At 39.6% G+C, this 27,097-nt stretch overlaps 1 protein-coding gene across 1 annotated transcript; it reads right to left on the reverse strand.

Annotated features, from left to right (window-relative positions):
- Window positions 1–7,960: 7,960 nt before the first annotated feature.
- Window positions 7,961–8,599, reverse strand: LOC125196156. The gene has a single exon (XM_048094555.1). It carries the CDS (start codon window positions 8,597–8,599, stop codon window positions 7,961–7,963), a length of 639 nt encoding a protein of 212 aa, XP_047950512.1.
- Window positions 8,600–27,097: the final 18,498 nt, after the last annotated feature.

Here is a 27,097-nt window from a genome sequence, read left to right on the forward strand (position 1 = left end):
GTGATTGTATTTTTCGACGATATATTGATATATAGTCCAACATTGGAGTCACACTGTTTACACTTGGCCGAGGTACTATCGCTCCTGCTCGCCAACAAATTTTTTGTTAAATTATCGAAATGCTCTTTTTGTAGCACCACTGTTGAATATTTGGGGCATTTGATTTCAGATGGCAAATTGCGAGCAGATCCGGCAAAGCTAGAGGACATGACGGCGTGGCCTTTGCCTCGCACGGTGAAACAACTGCGGGGATTCCTTGGTTTAACGGGATATTATAGGCGCTTTGTTGCAAATTACGCTGCCATAGCCGCCCCGTTGACCAATTTGTTGAAGAAAGATGCCTTCGGGTGGTCCGACGAGGCGGGTGCAGCATTCGAGGCGCTAAAAACAGCCATGACATCAGCCCCAGTGCTGCGATTACCAGATTTCAACAAGACATTTTTTATTGAGACAGACGCCTCTGACATTGGCATCGGGGCGGTGCTAACTCAGGACAATCACCCCATTGCTTTTTTCAGTCGCAAGCTGGGCCCGCGCCACCAAGCCGCGTCTACGTATCACAAGGAGTTGTTTGCTATAGTAGAAGCGGTTCAGAAATGGCGTCAATACCTATTGGGAAGAGAATTCGTCATCCGCAGCGATCAGAAAAGCCTTAAAGAGTTGCTTCTACAGGTGGTGCAGACTCCCGATCAGCAACTCTACGTGCGGAAGTTGATGGGGTATAAGTTCCGCATTGAGTATAAGAAGGGAACGACTAATCGGGCGGCGGACGCCTTATCCCGCCGTGAAGGCAAGGAGCCGGCGGAGGAAGCCCAGCCGTCAGCTGGGTCTGCCCTGGGTCACGACGGGTGGGACACCGATGGGGTCATCTTCGCAGCGACAGCTCGCCCGATCCCCAAGTTGCTCGACGTTTTGCGGCAGGAGACAGCAACTCGACAGGAGTTAATTGAACTGACAGAGAAAATCAGTTCGGGCGCGGCTCCTATCCACCTGTCATTTGTCGATGGCCTTATCTACTACAATCGCAGAATTTTCGTCAGCCCCTCGTCGACCATGAAGAGGCTACTATTAGAGGAACATCACAGCACCCCTCTAGCGGGTCATCCGGACCATGAACGTACCTTCCGACTCCTGGCAGCGAGCTTCTTTTGGCCTAAAATGCGGAAGGACGTCAAGGACTTTGTTGATGAGTGTGTCATATGCCAATCGACTAAATATTCCACCCAAAAACCAGCGGGATTATCGTAACCATTGCCGGTCCCTTCACAAGTTTGGGAGGATGTTTCAATGGATTTTATCACGGGGTTGCCGCAATCCAGAGGATATACCACTATAATGGTGGTGGTGGATAGACTTTCGAAGTACGCTCATTTTGCGCCACTTCCTACGCATTTCGACGCCCTGCGCGTGGCCCATTTATTTATCAACACGGTTGTACGCCATCACGGGTTTCCAAAGACCTTGGTTTCGGACCGCAATTCCGTGTTCTTGAATGCAACTTGGGAGGAAATATTGCGCCTTAGCGGAACCAAGTTAAACTTCTCCACAGCCTACCATCCCCAATCCGATGGTCAAACGGAGATCCGAAATCGGGGGCTTGAACAATATTTGCGTGCCTTTACGGCCGATCGCCCATCTACGTGGTCCAATTTCCTGCCTTGGGCTGAACTATCGCTTAATTGCTTCCATCATTCAGGGCTAGGAACGTCTCCATTTAAAGCGTGCGGGAACCACCTTTGCTGGTAGCCGTTGTTCCTTCGGTGAAAACACCACCTAATATGGTAGAACTGATTAGGGAACGGGGAGAATTGTTGGTTGAGCTCCGAAAGAATTTAGCAAAGGCTCAGCAACGCATGAGCGCATCAGCCAACAAACACCGGACACATATTGAGTTTGAAGTTAGGGACTTTGTTTGGCTGAAATTGCAGCCGTACCGCCAGCACTCGGTGGCGAAGCCAGTGTCGGCTAAACTAGCAAAGCGCTTCTATGGCCCCTTCGAGATTTTGCAGCGCATTGGGCCGGTCGCCTATAAGCTCCGTTTGCCAGCTGGGAGCAGAATTCATGATGTCTTCCATGTGAGCTTATTACGAGCATTTGTGAAGGGCGATGAGGTCGAACCATTACCGTCCAACTTCAAAGGAAATCGCCCAATTGTGCACCCCGTCGCCATTTTGGATTCCCAAGTGATGTGGCATGAAGGAGCGGCAGTTGAACATGTCTTGGTTAGGTGGTCTGACGGCTCCGATTCTCCCTCGTGGGAACCGCTGGAGGTGTTGCGACGCCGTTTCCCTACTCTCCACCTTGAGGACAAGGCGGTTGCTAAGGAGAGGGGAGTTGTTACGAATGCATCTTCATCTACTACAACAGAGGCTGAAACAGGATACGACGAACACCACGCCGACTGAGGAGCAACCAAGTTCAACAGCTCCACGTTCAGAAGAACAGCCAGCAGATACCGGGACAGAGAAGGTGATAAGAGGAGAACCGGCGAGGAACTTGAGACCGAGAAAGGACCTAAAAGCGCCGGATCGTTTTCAAGACTTCGTCGCCAAATAGGCGCCGAAGATGTTCGAGGAAATGCATCAGCTAGCTTAGTTTATTTAGATTGAGAATATTAGTTATTTTTGGTTGTCGTTTTATTATTTATTTAATTTTAAACAATTATTGAGTCGAGCGTTTTATAAGCTCCGTCGGGTTTTCTTTGTTGGTTCTTTCCCGATGAATAGGATTAGGTCGAACCAACCCTAGGGTCCTAGTTATTATAAATAGGGCATTTCATTAATTTCACAATCAATTAATGAAGAATATTATCGCCCAATTACTTGCGTAACACACTCAACCCTAAATCACTGCCGACGGAGATCTCTTCCACGCCAGTTTAACCGTTGGCCGCCGACTCTCATCTCGAGGGCGCCGGATTCTTGAGTTTCGTACCTTACCGGATCGATTTTCTTTGTTAAGGAAAAGGAGGTTCATAACAAACGAAAACTCCTTGTTATTGACGATTTCATGTAGTGTATAATTACATAAATAATTCCTTGAGATAGAAAAAGTCACATATTTGATATTCCCGACAACGCTTATTTTCTTGAAATTTAGGTAGCCAAAGAAGAGAAGATATGAGAAATCCTTATTCATTTCAGCAAACTCACCAACTGAAACTGGAGACCAAGCAACATGATTTTTAAAGGTTGCTACTACCGTCGGTCCTTTCTTTATATGTGTCATCCTAACCGATGCGTAGTTTGCTCGATTCTTTTTTCTCGTTTCCTCGTTGCTGCATGTTTGAGACTCTACCTCAATTTTGCATGTCCTACCTAATACTATATTTTATGTAGGTGTATATTAGCTTTGTAAAATAAATATATTACGGGAGTATATGATACTGTAGCCTATATGTTATTTTATTTTATTTTATTATTAATTGAATTAAGTATATTAAATGATATAAGACATGAAAGATTAATTATATACACTTGACTGAATATTTATGAAAGTATTTTTACGGAGGAGATGAATACAAAATCTGTAAATTACATCAATGTATTATATAAAAATATAATTAAAGTGATGCAAATATATATAGCATGTAATTTGGAAATGCATTAATATTTTTATTGTCAACCGATAGTCTCCATGCATGTTACGAGATATGTAACTTCATTTAATTAGTAAGAGAATTAAATATAAAGCTCCTAGACGATAAACATACAAATTGCTTCTCCGAATAAATAAAACGTCACGTCCACGTTTGATCATAAAATTTTGCATGCTGTGATATTATATAAATAAAGCAAAGTTTTATACTAATAATAATAAAAAAGAATATTAAAATCGATACTCAGTTTAGCCGACTTTGGCCTCAATAAATAGTTAGTGTAGGAGAGGAAGAATTTATTCAAGAAAATCATGTGTTCTTAAAGTTATTATAAAATGCTATGGTACTCAATTTAAGAATTGATTAGCTTTGTAAGAGTGTGGAATAACAATAGAGCTGAGAAACACGTCGACTTATAGAAAAAGGAAGAAGAAAGCTGGAGAGAGCAGGTCCAGGAGAGATAGATCAAGGGTGTAAATCAATAGGTGAAATAAAGAATCAGAGTAGACTTATTATCTTAACTCAGGTGTGTATAAATCAAACTCAGGTGTGTATAAATCATACTTTTAATCAGAGTAGACTAATAAGTATGTGGTTTTGATTTTAAGAATTCTATAGTTCTAATTTTTAATTTTTTTATTTTGATTTCTTTAAATTCTTAAATCTTGGATCATTACGGTTGAACCTCGATAAAATCATATGTTCTTATATCATATATTTCATATTTTAAATATATTAAAATATTTTTTTTTCTTTTTAATACTGCAATATTAGAGTTTTTAGCTGATTTAACTATGACATGCAATAAATTAAAATTTGATATGGTGTACTAATACTAATTGAGTTTAGTGTTTACGGTTTTAATTTTAATTCTTTATTTTATAGAATTTTTTGTAGTTTTAATTTTATTTCTTTATTTTATAGAATTATAATTTCTTTAATTTATAATTTTTGAAATATGTAATTAATATTTTTAAAATATGTAATTAATATTAAAATATGTAATTAATATTTTCTCTTTTCTGTATGGACCATTACCTTAGCTCAAATCACTGTAGCAGACGAAGCCAGAAACTTTACGTTGGGGGGCCTGAGGCTAGGTATTTTCTAGTGTTGGCATCGTTGAATTTTTTTTTAGCATCAGCAATGGAGAATTGCAAAAGATATAGTAGATGAATAATGAGAGGAAAAAAAAAAAGAATGCATAATAGAAATTAGAATTATGCTAGTACTATATGTGCTTATTATCCTTATAAAACAAGGTGCAAGTAAATTAGAGTAATATAAAACTAAAAGTTGGATATATGCAAATAAAATAGCAGTTAGAGTAAAACTATTAGACATAAAAGTGTAAGAAAATAAAATAAGGATATTTTTTTTTTATAGGTAGAAGGATTTGAACTTGGAAACAAAAAAATATACTGTAATTAAGAAACTAAAACAAATTCTAGGAAGTAAAAGTGTAAAAATAATGATTTGTTACTTAATGAATTGAATTTTGGGAACATTAAACAAACTCCTAGATATAAGAGTGTAAAAAATAAAGCAAAGAAAAAAATTTGAATTTTAGGCTCAAGGGGTCGACTTGGGAGCATAAAAATGCAAGTAAATTGTGCAAAGGATAAAAAAATGAACAATTTGCTGGCTTAGGGATTCGAACTCAGGTAGTGCAAGAACAATGACTTGGGCTAAAACCAATTGGGCTACTCATAATCTTTATCTTTGTAATAGTATATATATAATAATAATTGTATAAGCTAGGGGGCCCAATGGCCCCTCAGGCCCCATAGTGGCTTCGTCACTACTGTAGCATGCTATAAATTAGAATTTTATATAGGATATAGTATGCATTAAGTTTACAGTTCCGATTTTAATAATTTCATAATTTTAATTTTAGTTTTTTTATCCAAAATTTCAGTTTCTTAATTCTTAATTTTTGGAACGTTACATAGAATCTCAATATAAAAAATTATACGTACGTTTTCTTAACTCATCTATATTTAATATTTAAATATATATAATTAATATTTTCTTTTTTATAGCTCTTTGCTCAATTCTTTAATATTTTGATGCAATAGCACAATGAAAATGTTTCAAAAAATTTAACGAAAAAAATAAGTTATGAAAGAATAGCACAATGGATAAAGAAAAGGCTGAATATTAAATCATAGAATGATTGAATAAAAATTTATTTGAAAAATCATATAATGCTATTTAAGTTATCAAATTATTTTACAATTAAATATAAAAATTTAGTTATGTAGTGTGTTCATTAATACTGATAATCTAAATTACTGATTTTTTAATTAATTGTTTAAAATTTACACGACAAGAATGGTTTTGATTGAATTTTTTTTAAATTCATCACTCTAGTCCATGAGTAAGTTTATCTCCAATTAACATATATGCATTTAGATAAGAATAATTAATCTGGTTAAATTTTCCTTAATTAGATATATATATATATTTAATACTATAATGTTTAGGTTAAATTTTCCTTAATCAGATATATATCTATTTAATACTATAATGTTAGGGTAATATAGTCACATTGTAAATTATATGTATAGCAAAAATACATAAGTGTATTATGGCATGAAGACATTATGTCTCTAAATCACTATTCTTATTTTAATTGGAAAGAGAAGATAGAAAATTTCCAAAACTAAAAATATACTCCTGTCATCTTATTTGAGACTAAAAAGGTCAATATGTCATACTCCCTCTATCCCAAAATAAGCGAAACACTTCTTTTGGGCACGTGATTTAAGAAATTGATATTTAAATAATTAAAGTAGCGAGAATAACACATAAGAGAAAGAAAAGTAGAGAAGTAAATAGAGAATAAAGTAGATGGTGAATAAAGTAAGAGAGTGGATTTTTTTGCTAAAAAGGGAAATGACTCACTTATTATGGGACATCCCAAAAAGGAATATGACTCGTTTATCTTGGAACGGTTGGAGTATTTATCAGAACGTATGAAGTACTCCCTCCGCCCCAAGGAAGATGACCCCTTTCTTGGGCGGCATGGGATTTTATGCAAATTTATTTTGTGTGTTGAGAGGAGAGAGTAAAGTAAGAGAGAGGGAATTAAGTAGAGATAAAAGTGTTTTCATTTTAAGTAATGAGTCATCTTAGTTGAGACAAACTAAAAAGGAAAGTGAGTCATCTTCAATGGGACGGAGGGAGTAATATTTTTAGAATCGTAGTATGAAAGATTGTCAAACAGAATCACTACTTAAAAGTAAATCTGTGCAATGGGGAGTGTTATATTGTTAACTCAATACTTAATTGCTAACTACAACTAAATAATAGTCATTAGATATTCAAATTAAGGGCCTAGATCATCAACCCCGTAATGTCAATACGATGAACTAAAAACGTCAATAAGGGTATTAAGGTCAATTTTGGCAACTGAGCATAACACATCATTGACCGAACCATTTCAAGAAATGTTCGATTTCTCTTTTCTGCAACCCCATTTTGTTGAGGTGTGCCAGGAGCGGTCAATTGGGATTCAATCCCAGCTTCTGCCAAGTAGCCCAAAAATTCTTCACTAAGGTGCTCGCCTCCTCGATCAGATCGTAAGGCTTTTATAGTCTTACTATGACGCGTTTCTGCAAATGCCTTAAACTCTTTGAATTTCTCAAAGGATTCTAATTTGCGTTGCATCAAATAGACATGGGCTAATCTTGAATAATCATCAATAAAGGTGATGAAATATGCATAGCCTCCCCTAACTTGAATTTGGAATGGACCACAAACATCCGAGTGAATGAGATCTAGTACTTTCTTAGCTCTATTTTCTTTGATCTTAAAGGATCTTTTGGTCATCTTGCCCTCCAAGAAGGATTCGCAAGTTGGAAAAGGGTCTAAACTTAGTCCCTCAATTGAGCCAAGGCTTACCAACTTTTGGATCCTTCTCGGATTCGCATGCCCAAGCCTTAGATGCCATAAGTACATATCATTCATATCGTGTGGTGAAGTTTTTCTCTTGCGAGAAACAGATATGTTATTCGACTCAACAAGATGATGCGTAGAGCGTATAGTATACAAGTTATTATCCATGATACCTTGACAGATAAAATAATCATCTCTCCTTATAATGCAAGCATCATTGAAAGAAATAGAATATCCGTCAAAAACCAGTTTAGAAACCGAAATCAGGTTCCTTCTAAACGAAGGTATCAATAAAGCATTGTTTAATACCAAAACTCTACTACTAGAAAAATGAATATAAACAGCTCCCACTGCAATCGCTCCCCTTTTTGGGGCAATCAGGTGTCCAATGTCCCTTTTCACCGCACTTGAAACACTTGCCAGTTTTTCTTGCTTTGACCTTCTTCTTGCCCCTCCTTGCCTTCAATCCCTGCTCCGCCTTGCCATCCTTCCTAGGTCTAGTGACTTTGGAACTGGAGGCGCGGTCAACCAACATAGCTTGCTTAGAAGTTCAGCCAAGTTAAGGTCTTGCTTAGTCATCTCATAGTTGACTTTGAACTGTTGAAAACTTGCCGGAAGACTTTGGAGTATTATGTCTACTTGAAAATCTGGATCTATTGATCCTCCCAAGACCTCAATTTGATTGAGATGGCGCATCATTTCAAGGACATCGTCCCTAACTGGCGTGCCCTCCTTCATCGTCTTATTCATGAGACTCCTAATCACTAGAGATCTAGCAGATCGACTCTGAGTCCCAAAAAGAGATTTAAGGTTCTCCATGATCTCAAAAGCGGATTCGTAGGAATGATGTTGATGTTGAAGTACATTTGACATAGAAACCAAAATATAGCACTTCGCCATCTCATTTGCCTTTATCCACTTATTGTACATGGCCTTATCTTCCGCAGAAGTACCAACAGGTTTTTCGGGGCAATCAGTTTCAAGCACAAACTTATAATCATCAGCGATGAGAACAATATCCAAATTACGTTTCCAGTCTACATAGTTTGGCCCCTCGAGTTTGTTTTCTTTCAAGATCACAGATAATGGATTGAGCGACATAATTGATATTGACTGAGAAAATAAAAGGTATCCATCACACAACCATACATGATAAAGGAAGGTAAAAACCATAAAACATTCTAGAATCACATATGCTATTAAAACGCTAAATAAACAAGCACCAAAAGATGTCATGGATTATTTAGATTTAAAAAAAAAATCTTGGTCACAATACTGACAGATAGTCCAGAGACCATAAGAATGGCATGACTTCCTAATATTGCCTAAGCTAGTACCATAATTCTAGTCCTCAAGAATCTTATCTCGCTTTGAATACTCCTCTAAAGAAAGGTCGCACGCCACTCAATGAGAATCTAAGACCATGGTTAACATCTTTTAAACAATGCTCACTTCATGATAATATTGCTCCTACTAATCACAATATTCCTTCAGAAATATGCCTTTCATTTAAAAGAACCATTTTAGTTATTCAAATCTTATGAAATCTGTAAATATTACTAATAACACAACTCCTCTAAAGAAAGGTCGAAATGTTATCTAATTTACTTCACATTTGAATACCATTTATGGAGACCATATACAACATGACTGTTCGTAATTATCGCTTAATCATTTTTAGATAAAATGGTTTTCATTTGATTATCATGCAAGCAAAAAGTTATTTAATTCACATAAGATGTAAATTTTATAGGCAAATAATTTTGCACACTTTGTAACATCACACATAACCAAATAAATAATGTGATTTTAAACCACTAATTGTCTAAAACTAAATAATTAAAATAAATCACAATTTATCCTTTCCATGGTACTCCGGATAAAAAGGATTAAATAAGATATATATACCTCATTTGAATAAATCAAATATCCAGGGCATAAAAATTAGGTCAAGACCACACATTGGGCCTTGCCTATTAATCGGGTCATCTAAAACCCTAATTAGGGTTTCGCCCTTAAATAAAAACAACTAGCCGCCGCCGCCTTGTAGGGATCCGTGCCGCTGTCGTCTTCATCGGGACCGCCTTCCCGCTGCCGAGCGTTGCCAGCCACCGCCGTCAGCCCGTGCCACCGCCTTGCCCAGCCGCCATCGGCTCCGCCAGCCTGGAGCCGCCGACGCAGCGCTGCTGCAGCTGCTTCGTAAAGCAGCCGCTGCCATTGCATGGCGTCCTGCTGCCGCCGCCATTTGCCGCCGACCAGATCTGTGTGCGGCCGAACCCGCTAGGGTTTCGGCGGCCGCCTAGGTCTCTCTCGCCGGTCTCGTTCTTCGTCTTGTTTGCTCCATTGTATTACATTACTTTGTATTCTAACTATTACATTTGTTTACAAAAGAAAATACAAGGAAAAGCAAGACCAAATCTACCACGGTCAACCCCCGTGGGTTTACAATAAAACGAAGAACAACAAGATTCAACAATCACGCAATATTGCAAGCATGAAAACAATCATCCATCACATTTTTCAAACATGTACATCTACATGAGTAGAACATAATAAACTTAGATCAAGAATAAACTATCATAGATCTACAATATTCTTAATCAAGAATATTCTTATAGATCTAGAATATTCCATTTAACAACTATATAAAATAGATCTAGAATATGTTCTATAGATGTTGGAGTACTCTATTGTAGATCAAGACATTCTTCATCAATCTTGAAGAAAATTCATAGATCTAGAATGTTCTTTAGCCGATCTAGAATATTCACTTATAGATCTAAAATATTCTTCATTGATCCATGTAATTTTGAAAAAAAAAAGATTAAACCGACATAATCAGAGCCTAAAAGCATAGCTCTGATACCAATTGTTGGGGAATAACGCAGCGGAAATTGCAAAAACAAATAAATCCACAAAAGAATCTATTTAGGTGATTATGTGGATCGATTCAATTTCACGCTTGAACATGTAGAGACATATAATTGCGCAATTAATTACATAATTTAAATTAAATTATGATGTTGAATATTTATAATAATGATTCTCCAAAGAATCGAAGTGGCTTGCTACTTCTCCACGTGTAGATCTTGAAGCTTGATTGTGAATGCAAGACCAAAGATCTTCTAACCTATGACCCTTAACTCTATAGATCTAAATTCCTTGTGGGAGGAATCTTTTAGAAATTATAAGGATCTTGAAGAAGAAGACAAGAAAACCAAGAACACACAAAGATGAATTTCGAATTCCTCTATTAGAGAGAGAGGATTGAAAATTCTAAGTGTGGAGGCTAGGGTTTTTTGTGTTGTTGTTTTGTCTCCTCTCCTTACATCCTTATTTATAAAATTTATGATGAGCTAGGTTAGGGATCTATGGGGTTTGGATTGGGCCTCCCCAATTGGACCTTCTTTACTAATTAAATTATAACCTATAATTCAATATAAGGCCAATGGAATATTTCTTGTGCCACTATCGAAGAAATACTGACCGCCCATCCAATCCGTGATTACAAGCAATCCGGGTTAACCTCTTTAATATATTATTTCCCGTGTCTAAGACTTTTTATATCCATTAATTAATTTGTAGTATGCTATAGACTTTAACTTAATTAATATCTTTTTATTTCCAAGAGTTTGTCTAGTACGAGATGTATATCAAAATATACTTTTCCTTTTCTATTTATTCTTGGATTAAATCCAAACCGGCCGGGTTTCCGAATAATAGAACTTCTCTCGAACACCTCTTGGGGATATAGTCAAACCACGCAGGCACATGATTCAATGTAATAAATAATAAAACTGACACCGTACTAGTTATTAATTACTACTACCCAAGATATCAGGAATATTGGGTTGCGAAAAACCCACACCTATTGATAAGTCAAAGCAGCGTATGATTAAATAACGTGTGTCCTATATTATTACAAAGATTAGGAAATATTAAATCTCCAAGACATCGTCTTAAAGTAGATAGCAACAAAGACGTGTCTATACTTTAGATCCATTCAATGCTATACCACACCAATGTCACTAGTCATTTTCAAGGTAAAGACGACTTTCAGATGGACACTGCAACCTTTCACGATAGGTAGCCAAGGCCTATCTAGGTTGTGAAAAAGTTTTACTTCTACAAGGTACCGGTTGGGCCACCTACTGTGATGACCTGTTCTACGACCCAACCTTCAATGCAGAAGACTTAAACTGATTTTACTTTCCGGCATTTTAATTATATAATTTAATATATAGTTAGATACGGTCAATTCTCATTAAAGTAAAATACACAGTATGAAGAAAACATTTATTATTCTCATTAAATGAAGAGTGCTTACAATATACAAGCAATTTATCAAATTCAAAATAAACTCAAAAAATGTTTTTTAGTATATCTGTTCCAACATGTACTCCAGATGCAATGCGTGAACTGAATTGGAGCGCAGGAGGAGCACTCCTTCAATTAGGAGAGAATGATGTCATGCAAGTAATTGAGAGAGTAGCTTCCACTGATTAAGGATGGTATAATGAAAGAGACAAGTCATACAAGGTGGCCTCTGCTACAGAAGATGATATGATAGACAGAATGTCAATGTAGCTAGATCTTTTGACCACTCAACTGGGGATCATGGAGATGAGACAACCTGGACCAGAACTGCAAGGAGGAGTTGAAGGTGTCAACTATGTGCACCAAGGAGGGAATAACATGAACTTCAACAACTATCGCCCCAACCAAGGTGGTGGTAACTATAACAACTATGGTAACAATGTGCATCCCAATCTCTCATATGGGAATCCAAACAATGCTCTGCAACCACCGCCAGGATTCACAGTGTCTAATGGGTTGGTAGAACAACAGAAAAAGCCTACTACTGAAGATATCTTGGCAGCATTCATGAATCAGACTACCAAGTACATGGAGAAAACTGACAAGTACATGGAGAGTGCCAAGAAAAACCCTCCCGTCGACGTTGCCGATCGCGCGGGCATCGCCGCGCTGCTCTGGCGGCTTGCTTCTACCGACGGCGATTCGCCCTAAGCCAGCGACGTCCACCCATGGCGGCGAAGCTCTCGGCTCGGCGCCGCGCATCCTGGAATCCGATTAGGGTTAGAGTTAGGTCTAGCTTTAGGGTTTCTTGGCAGTGGAACCGCCGCTGCTCTCGAACGAGCAGCGGCTCCTATCGACCACTGCCATCGTCGATTGCCGTCTGAACCAAGGAGAAGGTGCTGCGGTCTTGCCGGTGGTGCGGACGAGCCCACGCTCATTTTCGCGTCGCCGCATGATCGCGCCCTAGCTCCCACTCGATCGGCGGCTAGTGCTCGGAGACCGCAGAACTGGTGGTCACGCAGGCAGCGCACACGAGACCTCTCTCGTCCGTGTGTCGCCGGCCAATCACCCTCCAATCTCCCACTCACTCGACAACCCTAGTTTGAATCGCATGTCGCGTGATTCGTCTCGGCGCAAGTGCCGACGAATCGCACGTCTCGTGCGTTCCAACAATTTGAGTTATTTGTTTCGATAGTTCTTGAGTTCATCATGCATAATAAAATAACAATTAAAAACAAGAACATTCTTCGAACATAAAAACGCATGCATACATGAATTTCGTGAAATTTAAATCCAAATAATCAGAGCCAAAGACTGGTTCTGATACCAATTGAAGGGACTGGCAGTGGAAGCGCTAGGTTATCATAAATCATTACATAATAATTCTGATCTATTAGCAGATTATTTAGATAAATTCTATTCGCGCAATTATCACATGTATCATGCTCAAAACTCAAATAACTCATGCTTTAAATCAATTGAAACCTAAAACATGTTTTTCTACGGTTTAGCCATTATACCTTGATGATTCTCCAAAGAATCGAAAATTGCTAGGTCTTCTCCACGTGAAGATCTTTAGTATAAAACCACAGATCTTCTGACTGGTTCCCGGACTCTAAACTGATATCAGGGTAGGCTGATCTCACCAGTATACTAGGACTTAAATAAAGAAGACAGAAATCCTATCCCACAAAGGAGAGAAATTCGACCCCTATGATGATAGAGAGTGGGACGAAATTTTGGAGTATATAGCAAGTATATTTTCTGTCTCCTTTATTCTCCTATTTATAATAAGTCACATATTGGGCCCAGACATGGATCTATGGAAGGCTTTGGATATGGGCTCCTCCAATTAGCTTTTTACTAATTAAATTAAGCTTAAAATTGGAATATTACGAGCAGCCACTACAGAAGTAATATTGCACTCCCCATCCAAATCCGAAATTACAAGTACTTTGGGTTTCCAAAAATTAATATTTATTTCCCGCGCTTAAGATAGAAACATCCATTAATTAATTATTGTCTGCTATGGACTCAATTAATTAATATCTTATTTATTCCAAGAGAGGACTCAGCAAGAAAATCTTATTTATTATTCATAGAGTGATTACACTACAACTAGCTAGGTTCCGAATAATAAAACCTTATTTCAAGCTTCTCTTGAGGATGTTATCAAACGAGACTCACCTCGTGCACGATTCAACATAATAGTAATCCTAGCACCGCTAGATATTAATCACCACTACCTAATATACCAGGCTTATTGGGTTACGATAAACCCGCACCATTTGGTAAGTCAAAGTAGTGCATAATCAATACCGTATGCTCAATGCTAACGTACATTGATTGAGAAATAATTTACGAGACCTCGTCTTTCAGTAGATAGCATAAAGACTATCTCGCTGTTAGATCCATTCAGTGCTATACCACACCAACGTCATCTTATTTCAAGTAAGGATTAGAAATAATCAGACTTAAAGTGAAATTATTCTTTTTCTTTGTTTAGAACTGACCGTGTTACCTTAAAGTGAACGACGCCCACAACCGGTCTACTAAAACAAAGACTTAGACTTTGTTAAATTACTTGTACATTTAAACATGCATTAAACATCCATTAAATGTAAAACATAACAACATTATGACAAAAATAATCTGTTTATTCCTTTGGAAAATAAAATAAGAGTTTCAACAGTATTCAATCACTCGAAAGATGATTTCTAGTATACAAACTCTAACAATCTCCCACTTATACTCAAAACAGCTTTCGAGTATACAAAAAAAAGTGCACTACGTCTAATTCTCCCACTTATACTGAAAGCGAGTTGGGTCTGGAGCGAGTCAAACTCCCATCCCTTCCACATGGCGCTCGAACGGTTTGACCGTCAATGCCTTAGTAAAAGGATCTGCCAGGTTGTTCTCTGACGCAATCTTGACCGCTTGTATGTTTCCTCTCTGCACTATATCTCGATGATATGATACTTCCTCTCAATGTGTTTGCTCGCTTTGTGAGCTCTTGGTTCCTTCGAATTAGCCACAGCACCAGAATTGTCACAATAAATGGTGATGCTCTTGGGCAGATTCGTAACGACACCTAAGTCCATAAGGAAGTTCTTGAGCTATACAGCCTCTTTTGCAGCCTTTGAAGTGGCCACATATTCGGCTTCCATGGTAGAGTCTGCAATGCATTTCTGCTTTACACTCTTCCAAATCACAGCTCCACCTCCTACGGTAAACACATAACCAGAAGTAGATTTCCTCGAGTCTTGATCAGCTTGAAAATCTGAATCAGTATACCCCAAAGGACAGAGCTCGCCTGCTTCGTAAACTAGAACATAGTCCTTAGTCCGTTTAAGGTACTTGAGTATGTTCTTTACTGCAGTCCAATGTCCTTGGCCCGGATTCGACTGATATCTTGCTACCATGCCAACAGCAAAGCAAATATCAGGTCTTGTATAAAGCATAGCATACATGAGACTACCAACTGCCGAAGCGTATGGTATCCTTCTCATGTCAGCTATCTCAGTTGTTGTCTTAGGAGACATCTCTTGAGATAAATGAATGCCATGTCTAAAAGGTAAGAAACCTTTCTTGGCATCTTGCATGCTAAAACGGCTAAGTACAGTGTCGATGTAGGGTTCTTGGGATAAGCACAACATCCTTTTCTCACGATCCCTAAGGACCTTGATACCTAGGATGTGTCCCGCATCTCCCATATCCTTCATCTCGAACTGGTTTGACAACCAAGTTCGTACTGATGACAACATCTTTTTATTGTTTCCAATTAGAAGAATGTCATCTACATATAAAACTAAGAACACCACATTCCCTTTCTCAACCTTCTTGTACACGCAGCTCTCGTTAGGGCATTTTTCGAATTCAAACTTGTGAACAGTTTGATCGAAGCACTGATTCCATGATCTAGATGCTTGCTTGAGGCCATAAATGGCTTTCTTAAGCTTCCAAACCATGTGCTCTTTGCCATTGACAGCGTAACCCTCGGGTTGTTCCATGTAGATGGTCTCCTCAAGACTACCGTTCAAGAACGCAGTCTTAACGTCCATCTGCCACACATCCCAATCCATATAAGCTGCTATAGACAATAGAATCCGGATCGATTTGAGCATGGCCACTGGGGAGAAGGTCTCGTCGTAATCGACACCTTCCTTTTGGGTGTACCCCTTAGCCACTAGTCTTGCCTTAAAGACTTTAACTCGTCCATTGGGTCCATGTTTACGCTTGTATATCCACTTGCTCCCAATGGCAGTACAGCCTTCGGGTAGGACGGACAAATCGTAGACGTCTTTGTCTATCATAGATTGTAGTTCCGAATCCATTGCACTTACCCATTGGCAATGATCGACATCCGCCTGCGCCTCTGCAAAGTTCCAGGGATCTAGTACATTGCTGTCCGAGGAGTGATCCACGGATTCCCCCAAACCAATGTACCTATCGGGCTCATGAGAGACCCTCCCACTGCGGCGCGGCACTACAACATTAGGTGTAGAAGTTGAAGGTTCGGGAATAGGTTGTACAATTGGTACTTGTTCTTGGTTAATGGAACTTGTGACTGAAGTGAGCTCTTCAAGAGCTACCTCACTGCTGGGTTTATGATTCATAACAAAGTCTTCCTCTAAGAATGTCGCGTGAGTACTCACTATGACTTTCTTGTCTCGGAGACTATAGAATTCATAAGGTTTCGAACCTTTGGGGTACCCTATAAACAAACATACCTCTGTCCTTGACCCCAGCTTAGTTGTATCCTTTTCCAATACATGAGCTGGACACCCCCATATCTTGAGATGTTCTAGATTGGGCTTGCGCCCAGTCCAAAACTCATATGGAGTGGCAGGAACAGATTTTGACGGAAAATTGTCTAAAATATCACTCGCGGAAAGCAAGGCATGTCCCCAAAATGAAATAGGCAGTCGTGCATAACTCAGCATAGATCGGACCATGTTCAACAAGGTCCTATTCCTTTTTTCAGCTACGCCATTCTGCTGGGGTGTGCCCGGCGCAGTCAGTTGGGATTCAATTCCCTCTACCAATAAGTAGTCCAAAAACTCGGCATTGATGCATTCGCCTCCGCGATCAGATCACAGGCACTTGATACGTTTTCCATGATGCGTCTCCGCATAAGCCTTAAACTCCTTGAACTTGTCAAAAGCTTCAGACTTAAAGCGCATCAAATAAACATATCCGACTTTCGAGTAATCATCAATAAAGGTGATGAAATAGCGAAAGCCACCTCTTGCCTCGGTTGACATTGGTCCACACACATCAGTATGAACGAGTTCTAGTGCTTCCTTGGCCCTATTACCTTTCACCCTAAAAGGTCTCTTAGTCATCTTTCCTTCCAAGCAGGATTCACACGTAGAAAATGACTCTGTGTCTAGACCTTTAAGAAGGTCTTGGTCCACTAGAGTTTGAATCCTTCTTTCGTTGGCATGACCAAGTCTTAGGTGCCATAAGTACGTTTCGTTCATTGAACTTGAAGGTTGTTTCCTTTTCTTTGAAACTTTTGATGCATTATTGAGTTCTAATTTGCGATTATTAAATTGTGTAGATATGATTGTGTAAAAATTGTTTTCCATGATACCACGACAGATATAAGAACCATCTTTCTTTATAACACAACTGCCATTGAAAGAAATCGAATATCCATCAAAAACCAATTTAGAAACTGAAATTAAATTTCTTCTAAAAGAAGGTATCAACAAAACATGGGATATGTTAGTAACGACTTTGGTTATACAATTCATTTTTCTATTTAATATCCATTTTGTTTTTACTTTGTTTCTTCCCTAAGTAGTTTTGATGTTGCATGATTGAGTGACACAATCGTGTATGATTTAATATAGCTTGCTTCATAACTGTGACAGAGTTCTAGTGAGTTAGCTTCACTTAGTAGACGATACAGTTAGCTTCCCTTAAAATGGCACTGTTAATTGAGAGTGAGGACTTTTCAAGGGTCTTAGGAGTTTTTTGGAGTTACGTGTTAGGATTGACAACCCTAATTTTGTAATCAACGTTTACATCGCATGAGCATAAGCTAGGTGACTCGCCCTTTCAAAGTATAAACTATGCTAGGGTATTGTAGTTTGGAACTTGTATAACCATAACTGTGAACGCACATCCCTGAGATTCCCTTATCTTTATCGTTTATATCCGTGTTTTATTTGCATTTAGTTGTTATATGATTTTTATTGTTTTTAGTTTTTAAAAGTTTTCCGAAACCTACTGCTTTCCAGATAGTAATTGAGTCTTAGTAGATGATAGACACTTTGTGCTTGCCTTCCCCATGTTCGATATCCGGTACTGACCTTTGGCTATACTATATATACTCTGTATACTTGCAGGTTTATTTAGTGCTAAAAAATAGTGCATCAGACATTCAGACCAAGAAAGACGCAATGCCAGAAAAGCTGCCCCCTCCCTCCATTCCTACGACAGTTAGAGTGCCCTTCCCATTTGCGGTGAAGAAGAAGAAGTTGGATGAGCAATTCTCCAAATTTCTTGATATCTTTAGGAAGGTGCATGTTAATATACCATTGGTGGAAGCTGTGCAAGAGATGCCTACGTATGCTAAGTTCCTAAAAGATGTGCTCTCCAAGAAGAAGAAGTGGATTAATTATGAGACGGTAAACATATCTGAAAACTGTAGTGCGATAATTCAAAAGAAGCTACCCGCCAAGCTTAAATATCCTGGGAGTTTCATATCTCATGCGTCATTGGTAATGACAGACAGACAAAGGCACTGTGTGATCTGGGGGCGAGCATAAATTTGATGCCATTATCATTTTTTAGAAAGATGAAGATCGACACTCTCAAGCCGACTACAATCACACTGCAGATGGCAGATAGATCAGTCACCCATCCTAAAGGAATTGTTGAGGATGTTCTGGTGAAGGTACATGACTTCATATTTCCCGCCGATTTTGTAGTGTTGGATATGGAGGAAGACATGAATGTGCCGCTTATCCTAGGGCACCCATTCCTAGCAACGGGAAATGCATTGATAGATATAGCAAAGGGAGAGCTCACTCTTCGTATGGGCAAGAAGCGACACATTTTGTCTATCTATAATGCTATGAAGAGTCGTGAAGATGAGGAACTTGTTATGAAGATGGAATGCAAAGTTGTGCATGTTGTAGAGGTCCAAAAGACACAAGCAATTGAGTCCACATTGGGGGATTTTTCATTGCCGCAGTGGATGTTTGGTTCATGTGGTGGATCACTTTCTAAAGAAGAGACTGCACCAAATTCTAAAGTGAAGGAGAAGAAAACAAAAGCTGCAAATTCACCCAAAGTGGAAACCAAAATTTGTGATGGAGGTTTGAAAACTACTTGGTGGAAGAAGAGATTGACTAGATCATATGCTTCCAAGATTGATAGAAAATCCAACACCACCATTTATGGCATGACATGATGCAACTCATGGAGGACGTCGAGCCAACGACGATAACCAAAGGCACTGTAGGGGAGGTAACCCCTAGTAGGTAACTTTTAATTTTATCGTTTTATTTTGTTTTTGGTGTGTTTTTTGTTGCTTGCTTACCATGTATGTCTCTCTTCTCCACCAACTTTTCAAACTAATTCTTTGCTTAGCTTTGAATAAGTTTGGGGGGATGATATGGTGGATAGAGACACTAACGAGGTACGTATCTTATTGCTTTTGTTGTTTTATTTTGTTTTAGGATATAATTATTTTGTTAGAACTCTTTGAATGCTTGCTTTGATTGGTTGGGTTTTGAAATTGAATTGAAAAAGTTGGTAGTAATTTGGGTGAAGACTAGTCGTCTATGATAAAAGAACCTTCCATTTTGAGCTATCACTTGATCATTGACTTGAGAGTTTGAGTAATAGGATGCATAAGTAACGAATTGCTTATTTGCCTTGATTCATGCTATTTGCCCAGTGAGGTTTGAGCTTTTAAATTTTTCATGTGTGATTTATCATCAATTGTGTATGTGTTTCCAGAACTTGCTCCTTGTCTTCTTGAGTTTACATAGTGACCTTAAAGATAGGGGAAGATGTTAGGCCATCGTTGTTAGCCTCATTTTTACCTAAACACTAACCTTATTATATAATACCCTTGATAGCCAAGTTTGAGCCTATTGCCTTTCCTTTTGTCAAGCTAATCAAAGAGGTTGGGAATCCTAGAATCTAGAATTGTTGAGTTATGAAAAGAAGAGTTTGGAGAGTTTAGTTGTTGAAAGAAATTGGTTGTGTTTAGCTTATCAAGTTGGTAATTGGTTGTACTTAAAGAAAAAAAAGAGAGGAAAAAAAAGAAAAAAAATTGTATAAAGAGAATAATTTGAGTTCTTTGGAAGTTGGGAAGAAATTAGACAAAGTCTAATTATTATCGAGTAGTGTTTTGAGAATGGTTGAAGTTAAAAGTTGATTGTTGTGATTTCTTGGGATTTTATCTTATTGGAAATTTAGTTACTTTAGCCAAATATTACCCTAACTTACCAAAGAGCCTACATTATAACCTAAATAAAAGACCTTCGGACTCTAGATTTATTGTCACACGAAGTAGAGGAGATGTTAGACATTGAGCAAGCCTATGGTAAACCATGCATTTTTGATTGATTTGAGTGTTATTTGGTATCCTATACACTTTGAGTGAGGTGAATACACACACATGTACATCCTGAGTGAAGCATGAATCCAAGGTGTTATACGAGTTAGTAGTAAAAGTGCATTCGACGACTTAACTTGATGGAATTTGACGAAGCCTCCAATCCGCCCAATCCAATTCTCGGAGTTTCTACTTTTAGTTTTATTCTTGTTCAAACAATGTTTTTGAATATTTCTTTGACTATTGTGTTGAACATGAGTAGCTAAATCTTTCGTAGAGTTCTACGGGGGAGATACAATGATTCTTATGTTTAATTCATTTCCTTTTTCTATGTCTTGGCTCATGTGGTTATTTTGACTTCTCTTGTGCTTATACATTTATTTGATTGATCACCTTATAAATGCATGTGGATTTTTGATAAGGCCCATTTCATGCATTGGCTTTGGGTTAAAATTCTGTGCATTTGGGGCGCTAATTTGTGTTTATCAGTTCAGGTGCGTAGTAAATCTGCCGGACCTAGGAGTTGCTGTTACCTGACCTGGAAGATGCAAAAGAGATGGAATTGAAGTAAAAATCAGAAATCGTCGTTCGGACCTGGGAGAATTAAAAGTTGGCAACAGGAGCAAAATGGAGTAAGAGCAGATTATTTTAAAGAGTCTTATTCAAGGGCAAAAGTGTCTAACTACCAGAGGGATACCCTAGGGATCAGAGCCTCACATATATAAAGAGCTCAACCTTGAAGAACAAGACAACCACTTCTACACACTTTTAGTTCAAGCTCTTGTTCCATTCCTTAGTTCCACACTTCAAATTTCTCATTTCACTTGCTGCACACTTGGAGATGGAGTGATTCTGGCCACCGTGGTTCTCATCGTTGTTTTGCTGCTGTGTAACACCGTCTTGTGAAGGCGAAGAAACAATATTTACTTTGCTTTGCTTAGATTGTTTTCGTTTCAAGTACTTGTTGGTTTTCAAGTTTCGTAACTCTAGTTTCTAACTTTGATCTACTGGATTCGAACTTAGTTCTCGTTATTATGGAAGTTTATGTTGGTTTTTGTTGGATCTCGCTGAGTTGATGATTATTTCTTGCTTTTAGCTTTCGTTCTTGTTTATTGTTGGATGTTTGGAGCTGAAATCTGTTGGTTTGTTGATGGAGGTTGTGGATTTGCGTATGGAGGTGTCTGGATTTGTTGAATCGTGGTGGATTTGAGTTGGAGTTTCGTAGATCTGATGTTTTTTGTTTACGTTTGCATGATTATGGCTATTTACTTTCTGTTTCTGCATCCTTTAGGTCCAGTAGCGTAGATCTGTTAGTTTAGGCTTTAATTTCTCATTTCAAGTTTAGGTCTGAAGTTTGCTCTGTTTTCATGGTGTTTAATACTCTGTTTTATCTGCTAATCTCGTTTGATTCCCGAAGAAGATGAAGTTGTTGGTAGTTCGAACCAGATCTGCTTTTGTCAGTACTTTCTGCACATGTACTTTGTTTTTTCTGCATGTCCCCCAGACCCTGTCGGTACCATCCGCATTGTCTTTTTACTTTCTGCATGCTTTTCCAGACCCTGGTAGTTTAAGGAAACTTGGCCCCACTTTTCGCTTTATACTTGTCTGTCCAAATTAGGAAAGTCCGTCTAGTTAAGTTAACTCCAGTTGTCTTAGAATTTTAAAATATCTCGTTTCTCTAAAGTCATGCATGTTCCGTACGTTCTCATTTCTTAGACCCAGTAGTTAGAGTAAAGTTTTTTTCCTATCTCTCAGACCCAGTAGTTTTAAGTTCTCGACCCACAAAATTGCGTGGCAGCAGCCAACACCTTTTTCCCAAAACATCCTCAAATGCAGTTCCGTAACACCTTCGTCCTCGTGGGATTGATCCTTTACTTTCCTGTGCTAGTTGTAGTATAGTGGGTTGAGGTTTTTGAAGAAAGTGCACCCAACGACCCCTTTTTGATAGTTTCATGATATTCTAGGCTCTGAGACCTAGTTGAATCCTCTGGACCTGTTAGATCGAGTGATATCAAACAGCACGCACTTCACTTCTATCAGTCACTTCAAAATGGCGTCGTTGCCGGGGATGCATGGTGTTATTTGTGTGTTTATAAATGTTTTGGTATAAATAGTTTACTTATTATGTTTTCTTTTATTTCTTTTTTCAGTTTATGAACAGGAGCTCCAGGTTCGGACACTGGAACAACTCACCTTGTTGGAGAAGCGCCCAGACTAGTTGGCGGGTCAAGGAAGCGATATTCCCAGTTACCACCAGATCGGGGCTTACAACAGGGGATCCAGTTCACCTTAGTTCGGAGAGCGACGAGGAGTCAACTTCGTCAGTTAAGAAGGAATCGAAGTCAACCTCAGAAACAGAGGAGGAAAGCGTTGAAGATATGGCCAACGCAGGCGAAGACGACCCGGAGATCGGCTCGCTCACTGCCCATTTAGATGGTGAGCCTGCCTAGGCTATCGTCTCTACCCAGCGCCAGAGGGCGATCGACATCAAAACTAATGTGCTGGGCATTCTACTCAATTTCTCGGGTCGGAAGAATGAATGTCCATACGAATTCCTCAACGAGTTCAGCAAGCTTTGCAGTATTCAGAAGAGGCCCAACGATATAACAGAGGAGGATTACCGCCTACGCGAGATCCCGTTTGCGCTGAAAGGAGAGGCTAACACGTGGTTGTTTAGGTTGCCACCCGACTCGATTCACACATGGAAGGATTTCAAGTTGGAATTCCTGGATTACTTTTTCCCTTCTAACAAAACGAATGCTCTTAAGAAGGAGATTCAGGAATGCAAGCAAGACTATGATAAATCGTTGAGTCAATACTGGTTCAGATTTAAGGGGCTGCTCGATGCTTGCCCGAACCACAGGATGATGGAAGCCGAAACCTACTATCTATTCTATGAAGGGGAAAAACCTGAGTCTAAAGACCTGATGAATACCGCTAGTGGAGGAAATTTCACCAAGAGGAAGGTGAGCGAAGCCCGAGATATCCTGGGAAGATTAATTGATGCAAAAAAGGCATACGGTTCACCTCGTACCATTCTAAGGAGAGGAAGTGTAGATGCAGTAATAGTGCAAAGTGAAGAAAGAATGGATGCTCGAGTAGATGCAAGGATGGATGTTAGAATGGAGCAGCTGGAGAAGACTATTCTAACCGCCCTGGGGAAGAACGACTCACCGGGTCCAATAGAAAAAGATAAACAAACACTGGGTCCAGAGGATGGATACAATTGTTACGGACCTCAAGGAGGGATGGATTGTCCAGCCCACGTAAATGCTGTGGGAAATTGGAACCAAAATAATCAGGGCAGTAATTGGAACCAGTGGAAAATTAAAGAAGCTCCGTGGAGGGACAATCCATGCTTCAGGTGGTCCGATGGGAATCAAAACCCTCAACTCCAGATTACTAACTAAGAAGGAAACTAAGGGAGCCAATCCAACTAGTCCGAAAGGAATCAAGAAGGACATGACAACTGGAATCAAGGAGGACAAGGTAATTGGAGTCAAGGAGGTCAAGGAAATCAGCCTAACTGGAACAATAGGAATCAAAATAACCAGGGAAATTCATATGTACCCCCACACCAGAGGAACAACAACTACCAGGGACTAGGGAATCAGTACAACAACAACCAAGGAGGTCAAGGAAACTTTCGCCCGCACCAAGGGAGTGGACCAAATCATGGTCAAGGGCCAAGTGGCAGTCAACCGAACTCCAGACCCCAGAGGAATCTGGATGATATGGTCCATGACCTAGTGAGTTCTCAACAGCACATGCAGAACAACTTACTAGCCAATAATGACGTAGTCCACAAGCTCCAGGATGCTCAGCAGGAACACAAGGCCGCAATGGATCTGATGTCGAAGCAATTATCTCAGATCGCGACATCCCTGAGCGACATGCGAGGGAATGAAGGGAGAATTTCAGCCTCAGTAAAGACACCAGAAAGGGCAAATGTCAGCCAGGTTACCCTGAGATCCGGGAAAGCATATGAAGGACCCAAGTTGAAGGTAAATGATGAGATGCCAGTCCCGATGAGCGAGGATGTTATCCACCCGGTCCAGCAAAAAGAAGAAGTCAAAGCAGAGGATGGTATCCAAGCCGGTGATTTGGGAATACCGTTACCTCGAATGGCTAGCCCATTTTTCCTAGACCCGGAGCCTGAGGTAGAAACTGAAAAGGAGAAAGGAGAGGCGGAAGAACACTCTAAAGAAGATCCTACCAATGCAGCAAAGAGGGTGAAACCTTTTCCCTACCGAGGAGATGCCAAGAAGAAAAAGGACAACCCTGTGAACTTCATGGAGATCTTTGGAAAACTGGAAATCAATCTCCCATTCCTGGAAGCTTTGAAGCTGCCCCCGTTCAGCAAATTCATTAAGGAGTTCATTGCGGACAAGGCAAAATCCGACGGAAAGATCGTGATCGGGGAGAATGTATCTGCAGTAATTCAGAATAGGATAATGACGTCGAAGCAGACTGACCCATGTATGTTTACCTTACCTATCACTATAGAGGTGTTAGAGTCAATCATGCTATGTGTGATCTAGGTGCGTCTATTAATGTGTTACCACTTTCCATATATAAAAAACTGGTAGGAGCAAGAATGACTGATACGAAAGTGGTGATCCAGTTAGCGGATAGATCATGAATTAGCCCTGATGGAGTATTAGAAAATGTGATAGTAAAAGTGCATGATTTTCTGTACCCTGCTGATTTCCATGTGATAAAGATGAGTGAAAATGAAACTGCTGAGTCTAGTGGCGTTCTTTTAGGAAGACCATTTTTGAGGCCCGCTAAGACTATAATTGATATTTTTGATGGCACCATCTATTTAGATTACAGTGGGGAGAAATTCACCTTTAGCATTGATGAAGCTATGAGGAAACCACTTGACGTGGAAAACCTCCATTTTGCTGATGCTTCGGAGATGACTGAATCTATGAGAAAAGAAGTTGCAGGATGGTGTGAAGCCGTTATTAAGCAAGGGCTATCTGATTAAGAAATCACAAAGACAATAATGGACTTCTGTGGCGAAGCAGGATCCCCTGGATCCAAGGGATCAGTCTAACTGGCCAGTGTGGAAAAGTTGCCAGAATTGGACGAGCTAGTCAAGAAAGGTATGGAGAAGAACTCGTTGCCCCCTGAAGTACCCCCTCTAAAGAAAGAGTTGAAGAACCTTCCTCCGGGTCTGAAGTACGCCTACTTAGGCGAAGGCGAATCTCTACCTGTCATAATCAACAACCATCTGACCAAGGAGCAGGAAGTTAAGTTATTGGAAGTGTTGGGGATGAACCAAAAAGCAATAGGGTGGACTCTATCTGACCTGGTGGGGATCAGCCCCGATCTATGTATGCACCACATCCGTTTGGAAGAAGGAGCCAAGGCACATCGGGATCTCCAGAGGAAACTCAATCCCAACATGAGAGGGGAAGTCTTAAAGGAAGTATTGAAACTGCTGGTCCTGGGAATCATATAATCCATTCCCGATAGTGAGTGGGTGAGTCCTGTTCACATGGTGCCGAAGAAATCAGGAATACAAGTAGTCACGAATGATCGCAACGAGCTTGTGCCCACAAGGTTAGTCACGGGGTAGAGAATGTGCATAGACTACCGGAACCTCAACGCGGCCACACGCAAGGATCATTTCCCACTACCCGTCATCGACCAAATGCTGGAAAGGTTGGCGGGAAAGCAATACTTCTGTTTTTTAGATGGCTACAGTGGATCAGGAGAAAACCACATTTATGTCAATCCGGAGGATCAGGAGAAAACCACATTTACCTGGCCCTTTGGAACATACGCCTACCGGAGAATGCCTTTTGGTCTGTGCAACGCACCTGGGACATTTCAGCGATGCATGATGAGCATTTTCTCAGATTTACCGGAGGACTGCATAAAAATTTTTATGGATGATTTCACTGTATATGGAGATTCGTTGGAGACTTGCCTGGGGCACCTGGATGTTGTTTTGGAGAGATGCAGGAAGAAGAACCTGGTGCTAAACTATGAGAAATGCCACTTTATGGTCAAGGAGGGGATAGTGCTGGGACACGTTGCATCGGAAAGGGGCATCGAGGTGGATCAAGCGAAGGTGGAGGTGATCTCTAAACTTCCATGCCCAAGGAATCAGAAGGAAATTCAAGGATTCTTGGGGCATGCTGGGTTCTACCGAAGGTTCATTAAAGATTTCGCAAAAATCGTCTAGCCCCTGACAAGACTTCTTCAGAAAGATGTGGAGTTTGGGCTTGATGATAAGTGTAAACAAGCCTTCCAGCTACTCAATGATCGTCTGGTAACAGCTCCGATAATCCGCTCACCCAACTGGAATTACCCCTTCGAGGTAATGTGCGACGCCAGTGACTTTGCAATAAGAGCGGTTTTGGGCCAGAGGATCGAAGGAAAAAGTTATGTCATATTTTATGCCTCAAAGACTCTCAACCAGGCCTAGAAGAACTATGACACCACCGAGAAGGAGATGCTGGCTGTGGTGTACTCATTTGAAAAATTCTAACTGTGACATCCCTAACCCGAAACCTACATTATATTGCATATTATCATATTATATTGTCATGACATATTTTATTGTCATTTATACTACAGAGATATGAGTGTGTCATAGAGAATATATTTATGGTTATGATCGACTCACTATAATCGAATATATAGATAGCTCTTATTTACGGAAATCATTAAATGAATGTATATAT

This window comes from Salvia hispanica, chromosome 1, assembly GCF_023119035.1.
Source record: "Salvia hispanica cultivar TCC Black 2014 chromosome 1, UniMelb_Shisp_WGS_1.0, whole genome shotgun sequence".
NCBI classification, from domain to species: domain Eukaryota; kingdom Viridiplantae; phylum Streptophyta; class Magnoliopsida; order Lamiales; family Lamiaceae; genus Salvia; species Salvia hispanica.

Coding starts and splice junctions, on each gene's coding strand:
- LOC125196156 (XM_048094555.1), bottom strand. CDS start 8,599: ATGTCGCTCAATCCATTATCTGTGATCTTGAAAGAAAACAAACTCGAG.